General features: G+C 42.7%; 1 protein-coding gene across 6 annotated transcripts in view; it reads left to right on the top strand.

Annotated features, from left to right (window-relative positions):
- The window catches only part of trioa (trio Rho guanine nucleotide exchange factor a), an 88,721-nt gene that overhangs the window by 39,797 nt on the left and 29,173 nt on the right, over positions 1–19,751 (top strand). For all 6 annotated transcript variants that reach the window (XM_034124636.1, XM_034124635.1, XM_034124634.1 and 3 more), the window contains 17 exons: positions 2,318–2,422; positions 2,692–2,888; positions 3,803–4,052; positions 5,623–5,745; positions 6,513–6,704; positions 8,542–8,673; positions 9,315–9,545; positions 10,189–10,311; positions 11,076–11,267; positions 12,126–12,295; positions 15,097–15,271; positions 15,560–15,755; positions 17,790–17,956; positions 18,534–18,653; positions 18,777–18,968; positions 19,055–19,204; positions 19,494–19,608. In XM_034124636.1, the coding sequence (XP_033980527.1) occupies positions 2,318–2,422; positions 2,692–2,888; positions 3,803–4,052; positions 5,623–5,745; positions 6,513–6,704; positions 8,542–8,673; positions 9,315–9,545; positions 10,189–10,311; positions 11,076–11,267; positions 12,126–12,295; positions 15,097–15,271; positions 15,560–15,755; positions 17,790–17,956; positions 18,534–18,653; positions 18,777–18,968; positions 19,055–19,204; positions 19,494–19,608 (2,830 nt within the window). The remainder of the gene's footprint in view (positions 1–2,317; positions 2,423–2,691; positions 2,889–3,802; positions 4,053–5,622; positions 5,746–6,512; positions 6,705–8,541; positions 8,674–9,314; positions 9,546–10,188; positions 10,312–11,075; positions 11,268–12,125; positions 12,296–15,096; positions 15,272–15,559; positions 15,756–17,789; positions 17,957–18,533; positions 18,654–18,776; positions 18,969–19,054; positions 19,205–19,493; positions 19,609–19,751) is intronic.

The raw sequence follows: 19,751 nt of genomic DNA, 5'->3' as shown, positions 1-19,751 counted from the left end.
GAGATATCAAGCAGGGATATTAAATGACTCAATTCTATACTGGCCAATTTAAAAACGAGCTATCCCTTAATTCCCTGTCAGCTGAGTTGTCATAACGACAGCTGCAGTCAGCTGAGCTGCTCATTGTCAGCACATTTTGTTATGTATCTCTCCCTGCTGCATCACATTGCCCTGAAACTGAAGATCACGGGTGTTGGTGACATTTTCAGCCGAAGCGTTTGAACCCTTCTTCACAGCTGATTAAATGATATACTCACAACAACACGCTTATCTTCATGTTCTGACTGTCGTTGAACTAAAGTGTAAAGCAGTACACTAAATAAACCACAGCTTTGGCTAATCAGTGCGGGCGCTCTGTTTTTGAAGTCGAGAAGATTCCTTTACGTGATGTCGAAGCCCTGTTTCCTAAATGCACTCTAATGAGGAGCGGGTAACGTTTTCCCGCCTTCTCTGTTTGATCTGCTCTCCGTGATGATGATCAGCCTATCCTTCATCCTAATGAGACAGGGGATGATACAAACCCCCATACTGTAGCGCAGGTGGAGCCCTGTTGCTCTTATGCTCTGTACAGGATGTTCCTGGACACTCGCGTACATTGTGGTTCTCGTACGTTTTGGCTACAGCAGTCGTGTGGAAAATGATTGTACACACACACACACACGCACGCACGCACACGCACACACACTGTGGTCTGATGACACCATATTGATTATGTGAGAGGAATTATAGGCAGATGCCAAAGGGCAGGTTAGTTATCCATGAGCAGTCGTGCCATGCCACACAGACATTGATTGCACTGCATTTGAATGTGTGTGTTCACTACCAGACATCACGTAGTTCATTTATTATTATTTCTACCGGTTATACGCAGGGGGTGTTCTTTTATCTTGCATTATTTAAGTTCATATCATAGTTGCTAGGACTGCGGTTGCATTGCTTGTGTTCAAAATCATCCACACCTGAGTAAAACAGCGTAATGCATTCCAGTATTCACGCTCACAGACCAATCGGGTACAAGCATTTTTTTACCACACAGTTTTTCATCGCAAAACACAATATTCATGACAAGAAGTTGCAAAACCCCCAATCCCACCCCTCCCCCGCTCCAGGTGGTAAACCCCCGTGTTAAAAAAAACATACGACAGAGACATAATTGATAATAGATAAAGAAATGCACAGATCAAATATACCATCACACAAATAACCCAAGCCATGTTTAGTTGATGCTACTCAGTGCCAGCCTTTTAAACCCCTCGTGCGACAGAGAAAGCATTTTTCTTTCTGCGTGTGTGTGTGTTCGAGAATCTTCCCTCCCAGCTTGTATAAATGAAATGTAGGAAATGTTCCTCTCCCTCCTCTCTGTCGATTTGAGCCGGGATAAAAGGAAGCGGCGAGACGAAGCGCAGACAGTCTACACAGCTTCCATTTGGGTTGTTGATGAATTGCTCCTCGGTTCTGCGGGAGAACAACGTTACCCTGGAGCCCTGACCCCATCCTCCCTCCCTCTCACCGTTCAACACAGTACAAATCAATTAACTTAAAACAACAATAGCAAACAATGCAATATCGGTGTTTTCCCCTGGCAAAAGCCACTTAGCTTACCCAAGGACAACAGTGTGTTTCTGCGTTGTTTGGCCGACACAAAGCTATCTCGCTATCCCTCTGTCTCCATCCGTCTCTGGCCATGTGTGTGGGGGTGTTGTGCGGAGGTGGCTCAACAGAAACACAGAGGCACCGAAACCAAACGGGGAGACATTCCCTTACTGTATCTCTGAACTGAGATTGTGATATGCACTTGTTGCACGCAGAGGATTGGGTTTTCTTTGAACTCTAAAGCAAAAGATGACCAGGCGATCAAAGAGAAGTGTTCTCACGTCACATTATGCAACATGTGAGCAAGAGCTCGTTGAGCTATGATAGATGTGGACTTTTCCAAACGCTTTGTTTTCAAGTGGTTTCTTTTTTAGTGTTGTGTGGTATTGTGAAGCTGCAGCGTGTTGAATTAGCACGATAAACAGGATCAAATGTGCTTTAGTCACACCATGGAGGTTTTAAGTTATTAATTACAGAGCTTTCCCTTAAATTACATCCCGACATCTCTGCTCATTAACAAATCTTAAGCTGCTTTATTTTGGGAACTAGGGGTTGGTTATGTCTTCCCTTACTAAATACAAACCGTCAGGAGGCAACACAGTGCGAGGAGCGGAGAGATTAGAAGCATTTTGCACCTAATTGACTGAGTTAATCCTTTTAAACACCTCTGAATCCTTTTCTCACTCACCATCTTGACTAATTGTCCTCCACCCTTTCTTCCTAGACCACCATGGTGTCACTAGAGGGCCTGACGAAGGTCGTGGACCCCTCCCAGCTGACGTCAGACTTCGACGGCAGCCTGGAGTACAACCATGAGGAGTGGATAGAGGTGAGATTGGTCCTTCATTCTGTCGCTCAAGCCCGGTGCAAAAATGATCTTGAAATCCACTGACTTAAATTAATAAAGAAGTGCCTTACTCAACTATCAGAAATCCAGGCATGAAAATATGTGCTTGAATTAGCAGTGACTGTTTGCAGGTGTAGCAATAAAAGAGTTATTCTCATTATTAGCAGGACTCTTTTGTTGTGGTCTAAATCCGTTATATTTAGTGATATCTGTATCTCACTCCTTCTTACTTTGGGTGTGTTTTCATGCAGGTGCGTGTGGCGTTCGAGGAGTTCTCCGGTCACGCCACTCAGATGCTGGCTCGTCTTGAGGAGATGCAGGAAACGGTGTCGCGGAAAGACTTCCCCCAGGATCTGGAAGGAGCCCGGCGGATGATAGAAGAACACGCCACGCTGAAGAAGAAAGTCATAAAAGCCCCGATAGAGGAGCTGGACACAGAGGGGCAGAGGTAGGCACACAGAAATGCTCGAGGCTTTCCTTTTTCTGCTTGATATAAGACTGGAGATGAAAACAATAAAACAGTGTGACGTTCTTGTTCCAAATGTTGTACTTGGAGCCTTTTCACTTTTACTTGGAGATCCGGCAGTGGCTCAGTCAGTAGGGGCTTGGACTGTGAGCCGTAGGGTCGCCGGTTCAAGTCCCAGACCAGACCTAAATATGCAGTGTGGACTGCTACTTGGAGAGGTCCCAGTTCAACTCCTGCCCTGCCGTGGTGCTCTTGAGCAAGGCACCGGACACCCCCCCTTCCCCCCCCTCACTCCCATTGCTCCCCGGGCGCTGTACAATAGCTGCCCACTGCTCCTAGTACTAGACTCCTGGTACTAGGATGGGTTAAAAGCAGAGAACACATTTCACTGTGTGTGCTGTGTGCTCTGCATGTGTGACCATTAAAGAGGGTTTCATCCCTCCCAATTCTAATTCTATTATGAAAGCTTGTTTCTAAGATGTTTACCCTGAAGATTGTTCTGAATATATTTTTTTAATATTTAAAAATGTAAATGTCCTGATTTTGTTTAAATATAAAAATGTTTCATAATGATAGTAATAATAATAATACATGGTATATGGACACTTTTTCACATCAAGGTTGCAATTTTAGAAAAGCAGATGTGCAAAGATACAGACAGTAAAGATTAGAATTTAAAAGTGGATACATTCGGATCCTTTCTGCATGAATCATAAATAAAACGTTATTTTTTTCCAAAGAGCTCACAAGAATCCACTCCATGCTATTGTAACATTATGAATGGAGTGGATATGTGTCGTATTTTACTTCTCTGTGACATATCTTACAAATATGCAAATCAGGAGCCACGAGTGGAGCGGCCTTGACGTTATATCTGTTATTCAACTCGTCTCCAGGTTGCTCCAGAGAATCCAGAGCAGCGAGTCCTTCTCCAACCGTAACGGCAGCAGCGGTGGCGGCGGCGGGGGCAGCGGTGGCGGCGGGGGGATTTGTAACGCCGACACGCAGGGCCTGGTGCCGCGCGTCACCCAGCTGCTGGACAAACTGCACTCCACCCGGCAGCACCTCCACCAGGCCTGGCACGTCCGCAAGCTGCAGCTGGACCAGTGCTTCCAGCTGCGCCTGTTCGAGCAGGATGCAGAGAAGGTGGGTGGGGGGGGGGGGGGGAGAAGAGGGGGGAGAGGTGTCATACAGCATGTGCAGTGGTGTAGTGATAATCCATATAACCTCAGCTGGGGATCACTGTGAGGCGGACAACTGCCAATAAAAACAAAACCGTCATTACGCCCAGAGAGAGTGCATTGATTTATGCTGGATATGGACACAACGCCTTTATTTTGGCCTTTAAGATATCATATGTAGCGTTCTCCATTCAATAATCTTTTGTTAAGTTGGGTTCCTACATCATTCCAAACGTTCCAATTTCAGGTTATTGTTCTGTTTCATTTTGTCGTCTGTAAAGGTGATGCTCTTTGATCACGCGTTATGGTTGCTTACTTTTATCCAGTTTTAAGCCACGGTTATATGACAGACTTGAATCTTAAGTGTTTTTAACCATATATTTTAACCAGAGTAAGGTTACGCTAAGCAAAACATCCTTAGATAAACATAGATTTTTTATGCATAACTGCTTTATTCAGTGTTTTTAAAGGTTTTAGTCACATTGAATGGTTTGATTGTGAAGGAGTAGTCCTCTGCAGGTATTTCGGCTCGGAAGTAATACCCTCCTTAACGCCTGGATTTTAAGTTATCAGAAAAACAAGCGTAGCAAACCCCAAATAGCGTTGTGAGAAGATCCATTTTTTTTTTAAAACCAAACTGCTTCATTCAGGGTTTTCAGTACTTTTAATCACTGGGTCAATTTGTTTCGGAGACGAGTAGACTCCAGCAGATTTCAGCTCCTTGAAAAACCTCCTGAACGATGAATAACGTTGTAATCCTAACCGTGAGAAGCTGAATGACATGACAAAGTATATCGCTTTCTATTTACAAACCCCCCCCAAAAAATGATATATTGCGAGCTTTAAAAGTGGCTTGAACTTTATATCTGGAATAAAACGGGAGGTAAAATCTGAACAGCTGCACCCTGGCACCACATCCCACGGTGACAGACAGGAAGATGGAGGAGAGCTCCTTCAGCTTCAAAGCCACCTTCTCTGGCTGCCTCCCAGACGCTCAGGTGATGACAGCTGCAGCGCAGAATAGAAAGAGACAGGGGGAAGAGGAATTCAGAGATCCATGTTTGAGGGAGTAGAATAAGAAAGCAGGTTGCAGCAACATAGAGAGAAGGAGCTGCAGTCTTGGATACGCTGCAGTCGTAGGAGCTTGTTGCTAGGACACCATAGGCCACGAGTTTGTTCTCGAGGAGAGCCTGAGAGGATACTCTTAATAGCGGCAGTCCATTTCTCTGTATCTGGCCTGGAAAGATGACAACTCTACACACACACACACACACACACACACACACACACACACACATATACATATACATATACATATACATATACATATACATATACATATACATATACATATACATATACATATACATATACATATACATACACATACACATACACATACACACACACTGATCTGATCTAAGTAGGGGCTGTTTGTCTTCACCTGATCCATGCAGGTTAATGGTGATGCCGTAACTTGTGTTTTCATTTGGCTAACATGTTTTTTTTTATTTCTGTCATTCCCCGTGCTTTAGATGTTTGACTGGATCATGCACAACAAGGGTTTGTTCCTGGCAGGCTACACAGAGATTGGCAACAACCACCCCCACGCTATAGAGCTGCAAACCCAGCACAACCACTTCGCTATGAACTGCATGGTAAGATGTACACAGACTCCCAGCAGGAGGTGATGCTGATCCGCCCACTTGGAGTATCGAGGCCCTTGCCCTGCACTCTGTAATCATACAGTTATGCACTTAGCGCCAACCTCTAGTACTGTGTTTGAGTGTTTGTTTGGAGCAGCCTATGCTTCTGTGCATACAGTACACACGTTTTATTCGCATTAGCAGCCAGTAATAATATTCTTTATCCACAGTCTGTATTACATAACCATTGCTAAACCATTGATGGCAGAAATCGATGTAGCTGCTAGAGTTTCTGCTTTAAGATGAGAAACTAGGGCGTGAATTTAAAATCTTATGCCTTTCTTTTACTTACAGCGCGCAATTAACTATTTCCTCAAGCCTATCTTCTCATCTCTACTGTTCTTTATTATTAATTACATTAATTTAAAATCTCTCTTTTCTTATCTGGTCCTTAATATCCATCAACTAGGGATGCTTGATTTGGAAAAAACTAACTAATTGCAATTAATATGACTGACATTGCAACTGCGATATAACCCGCGTTAATAGAGGGAATTGTCGTTTTTTAATGGTTCAATTATCATTGAAATAGGTTTTTGTATCAAGTCTGTGGAATACAGTGTTTTAGGCCTGAAGTTCTCCACACAATACTTAATTCAGAAATTGAATGATATAGAATAATAATAATCACATATTTTGATTCATCAAATATTGCGATACCATTTCTGGCCCTACCCTCGCCCCCTTTGATGAACCCGTCTCTCCCCCTCGCTGTGCAGAACGTGTACGTGAACATAAACCGCATCATGTCGGTGGGCAACCGGCTGCTGGAGTCGGGTCACTACGCCTCGCAGCAGATCAAGCAGATCTCAAGTCAGCTGGAGCAGGAGTGGAAGGCCTTCGCGGCGGCTCTGGACGAACGCAGCACGCTGCTGGAGATGTCTGCCAGCTTCCACCAGAAGTGTGACCAGGTGAGTTCAAAAACACAGATATACAGCTGCAACCAGCGTTTCCGCCAGGGGGGGGTCTTGCCGTCATTTGACCCTGAACTCGAGCCGAAAAAAAAGAAGAGTTTTTATAGCTTGAAATGACGAAAAGGAAAAAGGACAAGGACATCCCTCTGTTGGAGGGGCGAAGGAGTTTGGTGGGATTCTTTTCGCCAAGCGTGTTCCTGTGACTGAAAGTGTACTGCCGGCGAGCCTTGGCGGGGGGTGCTAGTGGAGCACGCGCGTGAACTGCGAGCGCCGGAACCTCGCAGCGGCAAAACTGAGGCTCCGTGGTAAACTGTGGTAACATGAAGAGCCGTTTAGGAGCCGAACGAGCCGGCTCTTCTTAGTGACTACTGACTAGTCACTAAAAAGAGCCAGACTTCCCATCACTAATACGTAAAGAGATAGTATCTATAAGGGACGGCTCAATTCAAAATTCAAGTCACGTGACACGATGCGACGTCACACCCCCCCCCTCAATAAATAAACAGTTGGATCTTTCAAAGGTCAAAAAACATGAAATCTTGACAAACTTACACTTTTTTCTTTACCCGAGGAGACATGTTGAAATTGCTGGTTTGTATTAATAACCATTCTAAACTAAATGATAATCAATCATTTATGGCAAATAAGCGCAGGAAGTCTTCACATTTAAGAGACAATGTTTTTATAATTTCCTTTACAAATGACTTATATGATGAACGAATCATTCTTATTATTGACAATACATTTTCTCTGATTTACTGATTGATAATTGCTTTAGATATACACAGATGAACGGTCTTTTAAGTTAGCAACAATATAGAAAATAGTGAAGAATCCAGCCTTGAGCAGCCCTCACCAACATGTCTGAGGCTCATTCATTATCACATTATATGTTTGTATAATTCTCAGAATAACCTAAGCAGATAAGCATATGTCCCCAAATGCAACACGTCATTAAAGTCAGGTACAGTGGGAATAGAATTCAATAAAACTCACATTAATGTCCCTCTGGAACGAGCCGAGGTGTTGACCTTCACTATCTTTACGGATGCACACGGACACGTATGCAAACACGTTTTTGTTGTAAAATACCCCCCCCGGCCTCATTAAATCTATAAAGCCTCACATATGCATGCATTATCATATATTTACATACAGGGTTGCAGCATATAAGTACAGCATTTGTTATTAAGCTGTTATTTCTGTCTGTGCTCATTAGCCGGGCCACTATGGAACAATTCATGGCCGGAAAAAGGGAAACACAAGCAGAATCCCAAATAGGGAACATGGGTGGTACGACTTTTCCGACCCTGGAATATTGCCGTCATCAGACCAGCCTTTTATGTTTGTGAGCTGAAATAGAAACAGCTTTTTCCCAAACGTTCCTCCTACACACAAACTAAGCAGTTCATTTGATATCTTGGTTGTTCTCGTGTTTTTTATTCCAATTATCACTGCTTTTAAAAGGGAATAATGACATCGCTTCAACTTTTATCATCTTTCTGAGTGTAGCGTTCCTTATTGCTTTGTTTTCCTACACTCCCACAGGGGTGTGCTACAAGTGCTAGGAAGTGTCCCCAGGCTATGAACAGCACAGTCAGCCATGTATAATTCTCTCTTTAAGAGAGCTCATACATATGGACATTTGTGCATCTTTAAAGCTGAGTAATAGTATAAAAAAAATGCTCCTCAGGCTATGTCTTATACACTCCTGCGTGTCTGACTTCCATGTGACTCCTGGGAAGAGCAGCTGGATGTATACAGCACCGCGTCTCATGTGAAGCGCTTTACCTCTGAGTCTGTGTAAATGAAGCGTGCGGTTCTCCCCCTGCAGTACATGAGTAACGTGGACTCGTGGTGTAAGGCGTGTGGCGAGGTGGATCTGCCCTCCGAGCTGCAAGACCTTGAAGACGCCATCCACCACCACCAAGGCCTGTACGAACACATCACCGCTGCCTACTCTGAGGTAAAAAAAAAAACACACTTTACATACATATACTAACGTGCATTCAAATAAGGAGAAGAAAATAGCATTTACATCACATCATCAAAAGTCTTGTTGTTTAGGTTGTTTAATACGTCAGAGATAGGTTTGGTTTGTGTGAGCTTCTGTCTCCTAATGGGAGTTCAACTTTCAAATGAAGTCTACTCTCACAAAATGGGAAAATGCAGCTCATATTGTTTGGGGTAGAATTACATTTGGTACGATATTGTAGGATAAAGTCAAAATTAAATCTTTTTTCAGCTTAAGTCTACACAGTACAACTCCATACTGAACATTTAATTTGAAATAGATGACTACTTTTACACTGACAATATTGAAGGAGTTGCATCTGTACAGTGAGAAAAATTACTTTTCATTGTGTTTCTCACCAATTCCTCATTTGTGGCTTTTTCATTTATCATTTCCCTTTTTACGTTTCTATTAAAACGTCAAAAGCGTGTGCTTTCACAGGTAATTATACACACAGTTTGCTGGCTGTTGCTATACATGTGTAGATATTTCTAGGTGAAAACAAAACACATTATTGCCCGTTTCTTTTTCGTTCTTAGGCGTTTGTCTTGCGAGTCAAAATAAATGACACTTGATGTCTTACTGTTCTTTAGGTGAGCCAAGATGGCAAAGCGCTGTTGGACAAGCTGCAGCGACCTCTGACCCCGGGCAGCGCTGATACGCTGACAGCATCGGCCAACTACTCCAAGGCCGTGCACCACGTCCTGGACATCATCCACGAAGTGCTGCATCACCAGAGACAGCTGGAGAACATCTGGCAACACCGCAAAGTGAGGCTGCACCAACGTCTGCAGCTCTGCGTCTTTCAGCAGGACGTCCAACAGGTACACACACTCCTACACACACACACACACACACACACAGACACACACTGTATGTATGTTTTTGTTTATTCGTAAGCACACATTGTAATTCAGGACAAAGCATAATTACCATTTGTTTCAGTACAACATGAGAGGGTTGGATAGTCATTTGAAAATAGTAGGGTCTTCTGTTTTAATATGCAAGGCCATGTTTTCTATCAAAATGTCCTTGAGTTCGTTTATTTATTAGAAGGAAACATAAATGCCTTAAATGTAAATAAAGGCTTAAAAAAACAGCATGCTATAATCAATAATCAGATTTGATCGTACAGATACACAACAAAAAAATCGTGGGCATTCCTGAGGGTGTTGACATGGCAACTGTTTCCATGGAAACTGAATTGGGTCATATGTCCATGCAGATGCTCTTTTGTGCAATAACGCTGCGAAGGACAGAGTGCAAGGGAGAGGTGTGTGAAAAATAAACGGCTCAGTGCAACGCCTCGTACAATACTCATTATTATTTCTGTCATTCCTCTTCTCTTACACACTCTTTCGATTATCGTCAATACTTGTTGTTTATCTACGACCTCAGAGCACCCCCTTGTGGTCGCCTATTTCCTAATCTCTGTGTGTGTTGTTTCTCATGGTTTCCTCTGCACAGGTGCTGGACTGGATCGAAAACCACGGCGAGGCGTTCCTCAGCAAACACACGGGCGTGGGGAAGTCTCTCCACCGAGCCCGAGCTCTGCAGAAACGCCACGAAGACTTTGAGGAAGTGGCGCAGGTAGCTTTCTCTCACTCTCACTGCCCACCTGGTTCAAGCCAATATATCAAATACTGTGTAGATAATGACATTTGCTTATGTTGAAATAGCCCAGTAGTCATAGTACGGTGCTTTTTATTCTTTTCACTGTCAAATCAGCATTGACATCATTTTCATTATTTATATAAACGTAAAATGTTTTAGGGAAGTTAATTTCAAAGCAAGACTAGACAAAGTAGAATTTTTTTTTTATGAGTACTCAAGCTAAAAAGGTGGTTGAATTTACTTGAACAAAGTACATTTACTACATACTTGAAATACACATTTGAGGCACTTTCTTTTTGTATTCATTTCATGGATACTTCTTGGAAAATTCAAACTTATTTTTGAGACTTAACTTCAATTTTATTCAAAATTACTTTTACCTAAGTGACATTATATTTCTTCTTATGGATTATTTGTATACTGCAGTATTGTTGCTATTAATTAAGCAAAGGATCGTTAACCGCTGCTAAAATCTGACAAAGTTGTGGTGATTTTATTTTCTACGTTGCCATTCGTTTCTCTTCCTCTTTATAACACCTTCCCCTACTTTAGTTCTCAATTTCTCTCAGCAGTTTTCTCCGTGTCCTATCACTGTCTATCAGTGCACACGCCTCCTGTCTCCTGATTTAAAATCCTCCCTGTCTCTACTCTTTCTCTATCTCCTCATGAAACCTGAATATATTTGAATTGCATTGTTATGGTCTTCCTGTGCTAATCTCTCTCTCTCCATCCCCGACCAGAATACGTACACGAATGCAGACAAGCTGCTGGAGGCGGCTGAGCAGCTGGCCCAGACGGGAGAGTGCGACCCGGAGGAGATCTACCAGGCCGCCCACCAGCTCGAAGACCGAATCCAAGACTTTGTTCGCCGCGTGGAGCAGCGCAAAGTCCTGCTGGACATGTCTGTCGCCTTCCACACACACGTCAAAGAGGTGGGCAGGGTGACGTAACGCTGGAGTGGATGGTGGGCTGCCTGTTTGTGTGGATGAGAGCTTTCACAGCGCTCTCAAGAGGAATTTAATTACCAGATTAAATTCTGATGTGTGTGTTGTTTCGCTTTTATGCAGTTAGTCACACAGAGATGGGCATTTTTAAGTCCTCACTTGAAACCTGGTTTAAGAGCCACTCAAGCACTTTTTTGGGGGGGGAAGTAAATGTTTATGTTGGCATGACGGATTACATAGGGTTTCATAGTAATCAAAGATGTATGTTGGATGTCATTTGGATGGAAATCATTTGCCGTGACGCAGTTATTTGCTTTCAGTAAACCCTCGTTTATCTGCCTTCCGTAACTACACTAGGTCTCTACAAAAGGTTTTGGGATTTTTTGCAACACAAGTCATAACTAAGAAATCCTTGTAGACCAAGTGGCCTAGGAACTGTAGATATCCTATTGTAATGTTGCTTATACTTGCGTTTTACAAGGCTATTTGTGAGACACATTTGTTGTATTGAGTAAACGGCCACTATACTGTACACAGGTAGTTTAGTGATAGCGTTAATGTAAGGGTCAGATTAGGTGAGGTTAGAATTGAACATACAATTTAGGCCAGGGATTCAGAATGTGAACTGTCCTCCGTGAGTATCATTCAACAGCTTTCATAATTGGTAAAGTGACGGCAAATGTGTGTCACTGATTGTTGGCATGTAAGGGTGCGATCGCAGTGAGTGTGTTCTGTGACAAAAGTGGGAATTTTGAGCGTGAGCTTCAACGCAACTTCCAATCAGACATTGTTCTATGTTATTTATTGTTGATAGTTTTCAGTGTACTAATGAATGTCCTCCTGCAGCTGTGGACGTGGCTGGAGGAGCTGCAGAAGGAGCTGCTGGACGACGTTTACGCCGAGTCGGTGGAGGCGGTCCAGGATCTGATCAAACGCTTCGGCCAGCAGCAGCAGACCACGCTGCAGGTCACCGTCAACGTCATCAAGGAGGGGGAGGACCTCATCCAGCAGCTCAGGTACTGATCAAGACGCCTGACTGAAAATGAAACCAGTGCTAAGCAAAAACAAATGGTAGATGATCGGTGGAAGCAAATGACGTGTTGTGAAGGAGAGATTATTCAGTGCCATGTCTACATACTTATATGTTTAATGAAGCTCTTTAGGTTATTATTTCACGATATGTTACTTTTTATGTGTGTTTTATTATCATTATTAAATGCCAGTCAACTTAATTTTACTTCTAATGTGAATCCAAAACAAAACTAAGTTTAATCAGGCAACTAGAGTAAAAACCAATAAACTGACCACAACCAATTCTTTAAACTAGTACTACTAATAGTAGTGATGATGCGTTTGTGGCAATAAATACGTAAGAAACATTTATTTTTAGGTCAACTTAGATAATTGGCTTCGTCTCAATAAAGTGTTGGCAGGGTAGGGACATAATCGGAAATAAACTGAGTGTGAATATTTAAATATATGCAATAAACAGTCAATTTAATTAAAAAAAGACAGTAGAAGCAAAGCTGAAGGATGGGTGGAGGTGGTTGGAGAGGACTTCCAACTCTGTTTTTATCCAGAGGATGTTCCAGTCCCTCTTCATCCTCTTCCTCCCTCTTCATCCACCCCCTTTTTTTTGTATCTCTTTCTCTCCGTCCCTCTCTCCCTGGCGTGTTGGCTCCGGTGTGAATTCTTACATAATTCTGCTTTTATAAGCACACGTCTAATAGTGTGCCAGTCTCCACCGGGAGGTGAGGATCTCTACATCACCCATTATCAAAAATACCATTTTAATTTAAAGCTATGACTCTCGTATAAAGCGCCCAGATACCTTTAATGAATACCATGTAGTCACGGTTGAGTCTTGAAGGTTATATTTATGTAGATTCCATAGATCTTTTGGCTTTACCGATTTAAAGGTCCCATGTCATGCTTTTCCGGTTATCACCCATCCCCTTGTGTGTTATGAAGCTTTTTCTGCATGTAAACGGTCTGCAGAGTCACAAGCCCTCAAAGTACACCCTGTAGCGAGTAAAACTCTAACACAGAAAAGACCTGTCTATGCTGCCCCAGAACGCCTCGTTGGAGATTTCTCTTTTTCCATTGTTTACTTCTTGGGTATAGTGACGTATTTCGGATATAGTGACATAACGTAACCTAACGGCTCCGAATGGAAATGGACCAATCTGCGGAGCCGTTACGTTACGTCCGCGGAGCCGTTACGTTTGGACCAATCCGCGGACTTCCTCACACACACACTCGGCGGGACGTTGCGAGGCTCGCTGCTGTGAGGGGCGGGACACTGTGAGCTGGCTCACTGGTGTGGGGTCGGCGAGACAGCGAGACACCGCGGAACTCAGCCTGGGCACACACCCAAACTCCCAGCCAGGCTGCCGGTGTGTGTGTGTGTGTGTTTCGCTGTGTCTCGCTGTCTCGCAGACGGCCACTGGGCTCACAGGGAGGGGGGGGGGGCGCAGGAGCTCCAACAAGCCGTTTAGGACAGAGAGTGAATACACATACTATACAGAGATGCTGTATGAGAAACCAATGTGAGTTTGGAAAATTGCACAATATAAATGTATTTTAGTAGACCTCAACAATGGAATTATGATCAGTAGAAATGGCCATGACATGGGACCTTTAAACACTTCAAACTGCATTATAAATAAACACACGTAGAAATACCATCAGAAAAACATTTTGGTACCACCTTGGAGACCTCCCGTTGTCTAACTGGTGTCACGTCATTTTAAACTCATTGACCTGCCCACTAGTGTCTGCTTCTGGCATTAAACTAGGCTGTAAACAAAAATAAATATAAACCTTGCGCAGTCCAAAAACATATAAAAACACATTGAGTGTGGGCGTGCATCTGTCACACAGAATAATCAACCTGAAGCCAATCAGGATCAATGTGACGGCTATTGCTTACTCATATTGTGCTCTCTGTAAACTCACTGGTGTTCGTGCATCATGCATGTTTGCATCTGTCAGATTGATGAGTCAGAGAGTATGATCTGTTTCACTCTCACACTCAATCTGCCGTCCACATTGTGTGCACCACGTTACCTTTTATTAGAAATCTGATTTCAGACACTCTTAGTATGCTGTAGTCAGGTTGTCAGTGGAAATGTTTTCAGTTGGAATTCATTGTGGTGCAACAGTTTTATAAATATAACAATGAACAAAAGCAACATCTGGAAGGATACTTAAAACATGTTATTGAAAAAATAAATCAATATAACAAAAGTAATATGTGCTTATAAAAGGGGTAATCTTGACCCAAGAATAATACTTGCGATATGTAAATAGTATTTTTCAAAGTATATTTTCATACAATGAATTGCAGAAAATACAGCTACACCCTTACACATATGGAAATATTGTCTTCATATACATCTGAGTATCTTTGGGATTTGGACTGACAAAATGAAAACACAGAAGACAGCAGATTGTTAAATAATGTGTGGGACGTTATTGAGAGTTGCATAAAGACTATTTGCTGATAAGTACTTATACATTTAAAAAAAGCTGTAGTACACAAGTTAAAATATGTTATCAAAGCAATCATAACATAAAAAGCCTACTCTACAAAATCCAGCATTGAACAATTACATTTTAAAGGTGAAATTGTCCCTATTTTCTTCATGCCAACTTCCACAATTTAAATTAGACATTAACTTCCTTTCTTGAAAATACTGCGTTGCTGTTTAACCGCTGAGTCGGCCACAGAGGCAGCTCCATGCAGCAGTTTTGAAGATCTCCTGGCATCGCGCCCCGCCGTGTCTTTACGGCTGCTTGTGCGTTTCTGTTGCAGGGACTCGGCCATCTCCAGCAACAAGACGCCCCACAACAGCTCCATCAACCACATCGAGAGCGTGCTGCAGCAGCTGGACGAGGCCCAGGCCCAGATGGAGGAGCTCTTCCAGGAGAGGAAGATCAAACTGGAGCTCTTCCTGCAGCTGCGCATCTTCGAGAGGGACGCCATCGACGTGAGTCTGCCTGGGAGGAGAGAGGCCGTGTGTGTCTGAGTGACTTGTGGTCAATTTTAGACATTTTAACTCATTAAAATAGTAAATATGTGACTAGTCCTGAAGCAAACGTAGTGCTACAATAGAGACAATCTACCTAAGAAAGCTCAAAGTTGTAATACAGTTTAGAAAATGTATGCCTTAAAATATGTAAATAAGTGTTACTCCTTCAGATCCATTGTCCTTTCAGCATTGTGGATACATATGTGTGTAGCCTCTTTCAAGTGGAAATGGTTTGTCCTTCCTCAGATCATCTCTGACCTGGAGTCGTGGAACGAGGAGCTGACGGGTCAGATGACAGAATTCGACACGGAGGATCTGACGCTGGCCGAGCAGCGGCTGCAGCACCACGCTGACAAAGCCCTGACCATGAACAACCTCACCTTCGATGTGATCCACCAGGGCCAGGAGCTGCTGCAGTACGTCAACGAGGTGCAGGCCTCTGGTGAGTGCAACGCCAACACTGTCGGGGCTGTTATAAGGAACCAAAAACAAAGCGGTCGGTTCACAATCACTTTCCTTCAGCTAGAATTTGTTTTGGTGATGCACTGATGACGCAGTTTGTAGGCCGACCCAGAAGAAAGCATTGCAAGATGTCCCTTGTCATAAAGCAATGGGATTTACCATTGGATTTAGGAATATTGCTTAAAATGGATTTGTGGCAATCAGACATATTTGATACTTACATGTTTTTTTCAGCAGAATAATCTCTATATATTAATGATTTTAAAAGAGTTAAAGGTAGGGTAGGTAAGTTTGAGAAACCGGCTCGAGATACACTTTTTGTTATATTCCATGGAATGCTCTTAACATCCCGATAGCAATGAATATCTTAAGTGCTTTGACAAAAAATCCATAAAAAAATGTCATCTGTGGAAGCCGTAGTACTGTAAAAAGCACAACCAATCATTTTAGCCGGCCCGGCTAAAATAACTGGATGGCCTACCTGCCTGTCAGCCTACCATCTGTGCACAAACTTATCTCGTGCCCTCATTGGTCATGTGCGCGTTCGTGTGTGTTGGAGGAGGGGCTCTGTAAGGAAGTGGCAGATTTTCTCTGGTTGTGTATTTTCAAATTCTAGCGATCTCGAGCCAGTTTCTCAAACTTACCTACCCTACCTTTAATGCAATTGCCACATTAAAACAACACGTGGCTATTAAGGAACTGCATTATGGTCACATGACACCTCACCACGCTATCCTAAAGGTAGCTAATGTTTGCCTTGATGACGTTCATTAGTCTCAATTATGCACTTTTTAAACAGCCGTAGTTTTTACGCATCTTTGGACATTCACCAGTGGGGTATTTACTGATGTATTTTATTTCATAGAACAAAACGTTAAAATCTCTCAAGCTTGTGTTAAACACAGATCTTATTTCAATCTTGCCAAATAAAGGGTGACCTGAAAACGAGGGAACCGATGGTGGTAAAATGCTGACTCATTTCAGGGTTTTACGACTCATTCATGCTCTACTCTCCTTCCCCAGGTTTCTTTCTAGGCATAAAATGCTTATAAATGTCTTCTGAATTCCTAAAGTAGTTTTGTATCTCTTTTCCTGTGATACTGCTTTTATAAGCTAGTCAATCTCAAACGCTGTGCCGTAGAGGTGAAGAGATGTTTGTCGCCTCATCAGACACCAGTCATGGTGCGGCTGAGGGTTGCATCAGGATACAGCTCCTGTTCCCTGCTGCTGCACGTATCTCTGTGTTGGCCACATTAGTATAATATTGATACAGTGTAGGTGTCGCGGGTCAGCTTCGGTCGGTGTTTGTGATGAGGCTCCCACTCACCAACTATAATAACTCACCTGTGATCTCACATGCTAATAGGTGCTCTGTAAAACCACACAAAGCACGGTTACATCATGTCACGTGTATGGAAACGTGCTGATAACATTATTCAAAGAGTGGTTATTATAAAGGAGGTTTGTTTGGTAGGACTAATGCCAATGTGATTACTAATTAGAGATTTGGGTATTTGACGTGTAAAGAGAAAACACTGATAACAATAACAATGTGGATTATTGCTTAATTCAACATAAAGTAGCATTTTTATTTTCAAAGTAGTTTGCAATATAACTGTTTACTGAAGGTATCTTACTTTAGTTGCTGTTCTATTTTGCTCTCTTATTTCTAAGATAAGATAGATAGTACTTTATTGATCCCAATTTTGGAAATGTTTTTGTTGCAGAAACATAAAAAGAAATTTTTTGTACAATACAAATTAAAAGACTAGAACTAAACCAGAAAGTAGAAAATATACATGTTGAATTTACAAATGAACAATAACAAGATATAAAGCAAGTTATATTATATATACATAAGTATGTGAGAGATGGAATATTAAATATTAAACTGAATATATAAATGTATACATGTTGTATTTATAGCTCTATTTTGACATATTGTGGTCATTTTTATGCAATTTCCATCATCATCTTATCTTCTGTCTAACCTCCCTGTGTGTTTCCCCTGCAGGCGTGGAGCTGCTGTGCGACAGGGACGTTGACATGGCGACGCGGGTTCAGGACCTGCTGGAGTTTCTCCACGAGAAGCAGCAAGAACTGGACCTGGCCGCCGAGCAGCACCGACGACACCTGGAGCAGTGCGTCCAGCTGAGGCACCTGCAGGCCGAGGTCAAGCAGGTGAGAAACACAGAGCTACACCTGAGGCAAGGCGCCATCTGCAGGCTGAAATGTATATATACACATGGAGCAAGTTATAGCAGAAACACATAGAAGTGATCAAAGAGTTCTGGACCGAATGATTCCTGCACAAATACTGTTTAAATACATCGTTTATATTATTGAAGTAGTCTGCTGACAGTGTTCGCTTCGGGTCTTTTCATACATTACAACACACAGGGTTATGATTTTATATTTAAAACTAGGCATAGACATAGGTCTGTAAACACTTTTAAAAAGCACCGTTACCTATTTACACTTCTGACACTGTATTTGTTAACAGTACATTATAATAAGGCTATTATTTATTATAATTGGTGATACAGTAATCTATATTTTATAAACAGTAGGTTCTGTAATGTATTACAGTGTATTTGAATTATACATTGCACAGTAGTTTATTTATTTTACATTTTTCAACTTAACACGGACAGACACAGTACTGAGAGGCTTCCACTGTGTCTGAACATTTCACTGAAGTAATAATAACATTGGAATTGGTCAGATTTGAACACAGCTTCCGTCTTTTTTTTTGTAGGTTCTGGGTTGGATTCGAAACGGCGAGTCGATGCTGAACGCCGGTCTCATAACAGCCAGCTCGTTGCAGGAGGCTGAGCAGCTGCAGAGAGAACACGAACAGTTTCAACACGCCATTGAGGTGAGACAGTGTTTATTTACCCCATCAGTTTCTAACCCTAACCTGTCGATTTGACATATCTTATTGCTCAATATTTTCTATCATTCTAACCCCATCCTCTCTCCACTTCTTCCCTGTGTGCAGAAAACCCACCAGAGTGCACTTCAGGTCCAGCAGAAGGCAGAGGCTCTGCTCCAGGCCAACCACTACGACATGGACCTGATCAGGGACTGTGCGGAGAGCGTGGCCTCCCACTGGCAGCAGCTCATGCTGAAGATGGAGGACAGACTCAAGCTGGTCAACGCCTCAGTGGCATTCTACAAGACCTCTGAACAGGTAGGAGTCTCCAGGACTCAATGTGATTTTATCTTCTCCACCATAACTCCTGTGTTCCCCAGACTAAGTGAGTGTGTCCCCCTCAGGTGTGCAGTGTGTTGGAGAGCCTGGAGCAGGAGTACAAGAGAGAGGAGGACTGGTGCGGAGGAGCCGACAAGCTGGGACCCAACTGTGAGACGGACCACGTCAGCCCCATGATCAGCAAACACCTGGAGCAGAAGGAGGCTTTCCTCAAGGTAACATACAACATGATCAATGGGAGGCTGTGGCTCAGTGGGTAGTGTGCTGGACTTCGAATCAGGGGATAGCAAGTTCGAGTCCCACTGCAGTCAGCATGTCGTTGTGTCCCTGGGCAAGACACTTCACCCCAAATTGCTCCTGTGGGGATTGTCCACAGTATTCAGTATGTAAGTCGCTTTGGATAAAAGCGTCTAACAAGTGACATGTAATGTAATCAATATGGCTCCTTAGAATAGTGTCAAGTTCCATCTCTGATCTCAGTGTGTGTGTTAATATTCCTACCAGGCATGCACTCTGGCCAGAAGAAACGCAGACGTCTTCCTGAAGTACATGCACAGGAACAGCGTCAACATGCCGGGGATGATGAGCCACGTCAAAGCACCAGAACAGCAGGTTAAAAGTAAGTGATGGAAAAAAAGTGATTTATTAAAAGCTGTGAATAAAGGTGTTTTGTTTTTTTACAAGATGCTGAAAAGGGATAAAATCATTTTGACTAAATCAACACATTATTGTTATGTAATATACTTTTTTTATAGCCAATAC

This window comes from Trematomus bernacchii, unplaced genomic scaffold (assembly GCF_902827165.1).
Source record: "Trematomus bernacchii unplaced genomic scaffold, fTreBer1.1, whole genome shotgun sequence".
Classification (NCBI taxonomy): domain Eukaryota; kingdom Metazoa; phylum Chordata; class Actinopteri; order Perciformes; family Nototheniidae; genus Trematomus; species Trematomus bernacchii.
This window is presented reverse-complemented; position numbering and strand designations above follow the sequence as displayed.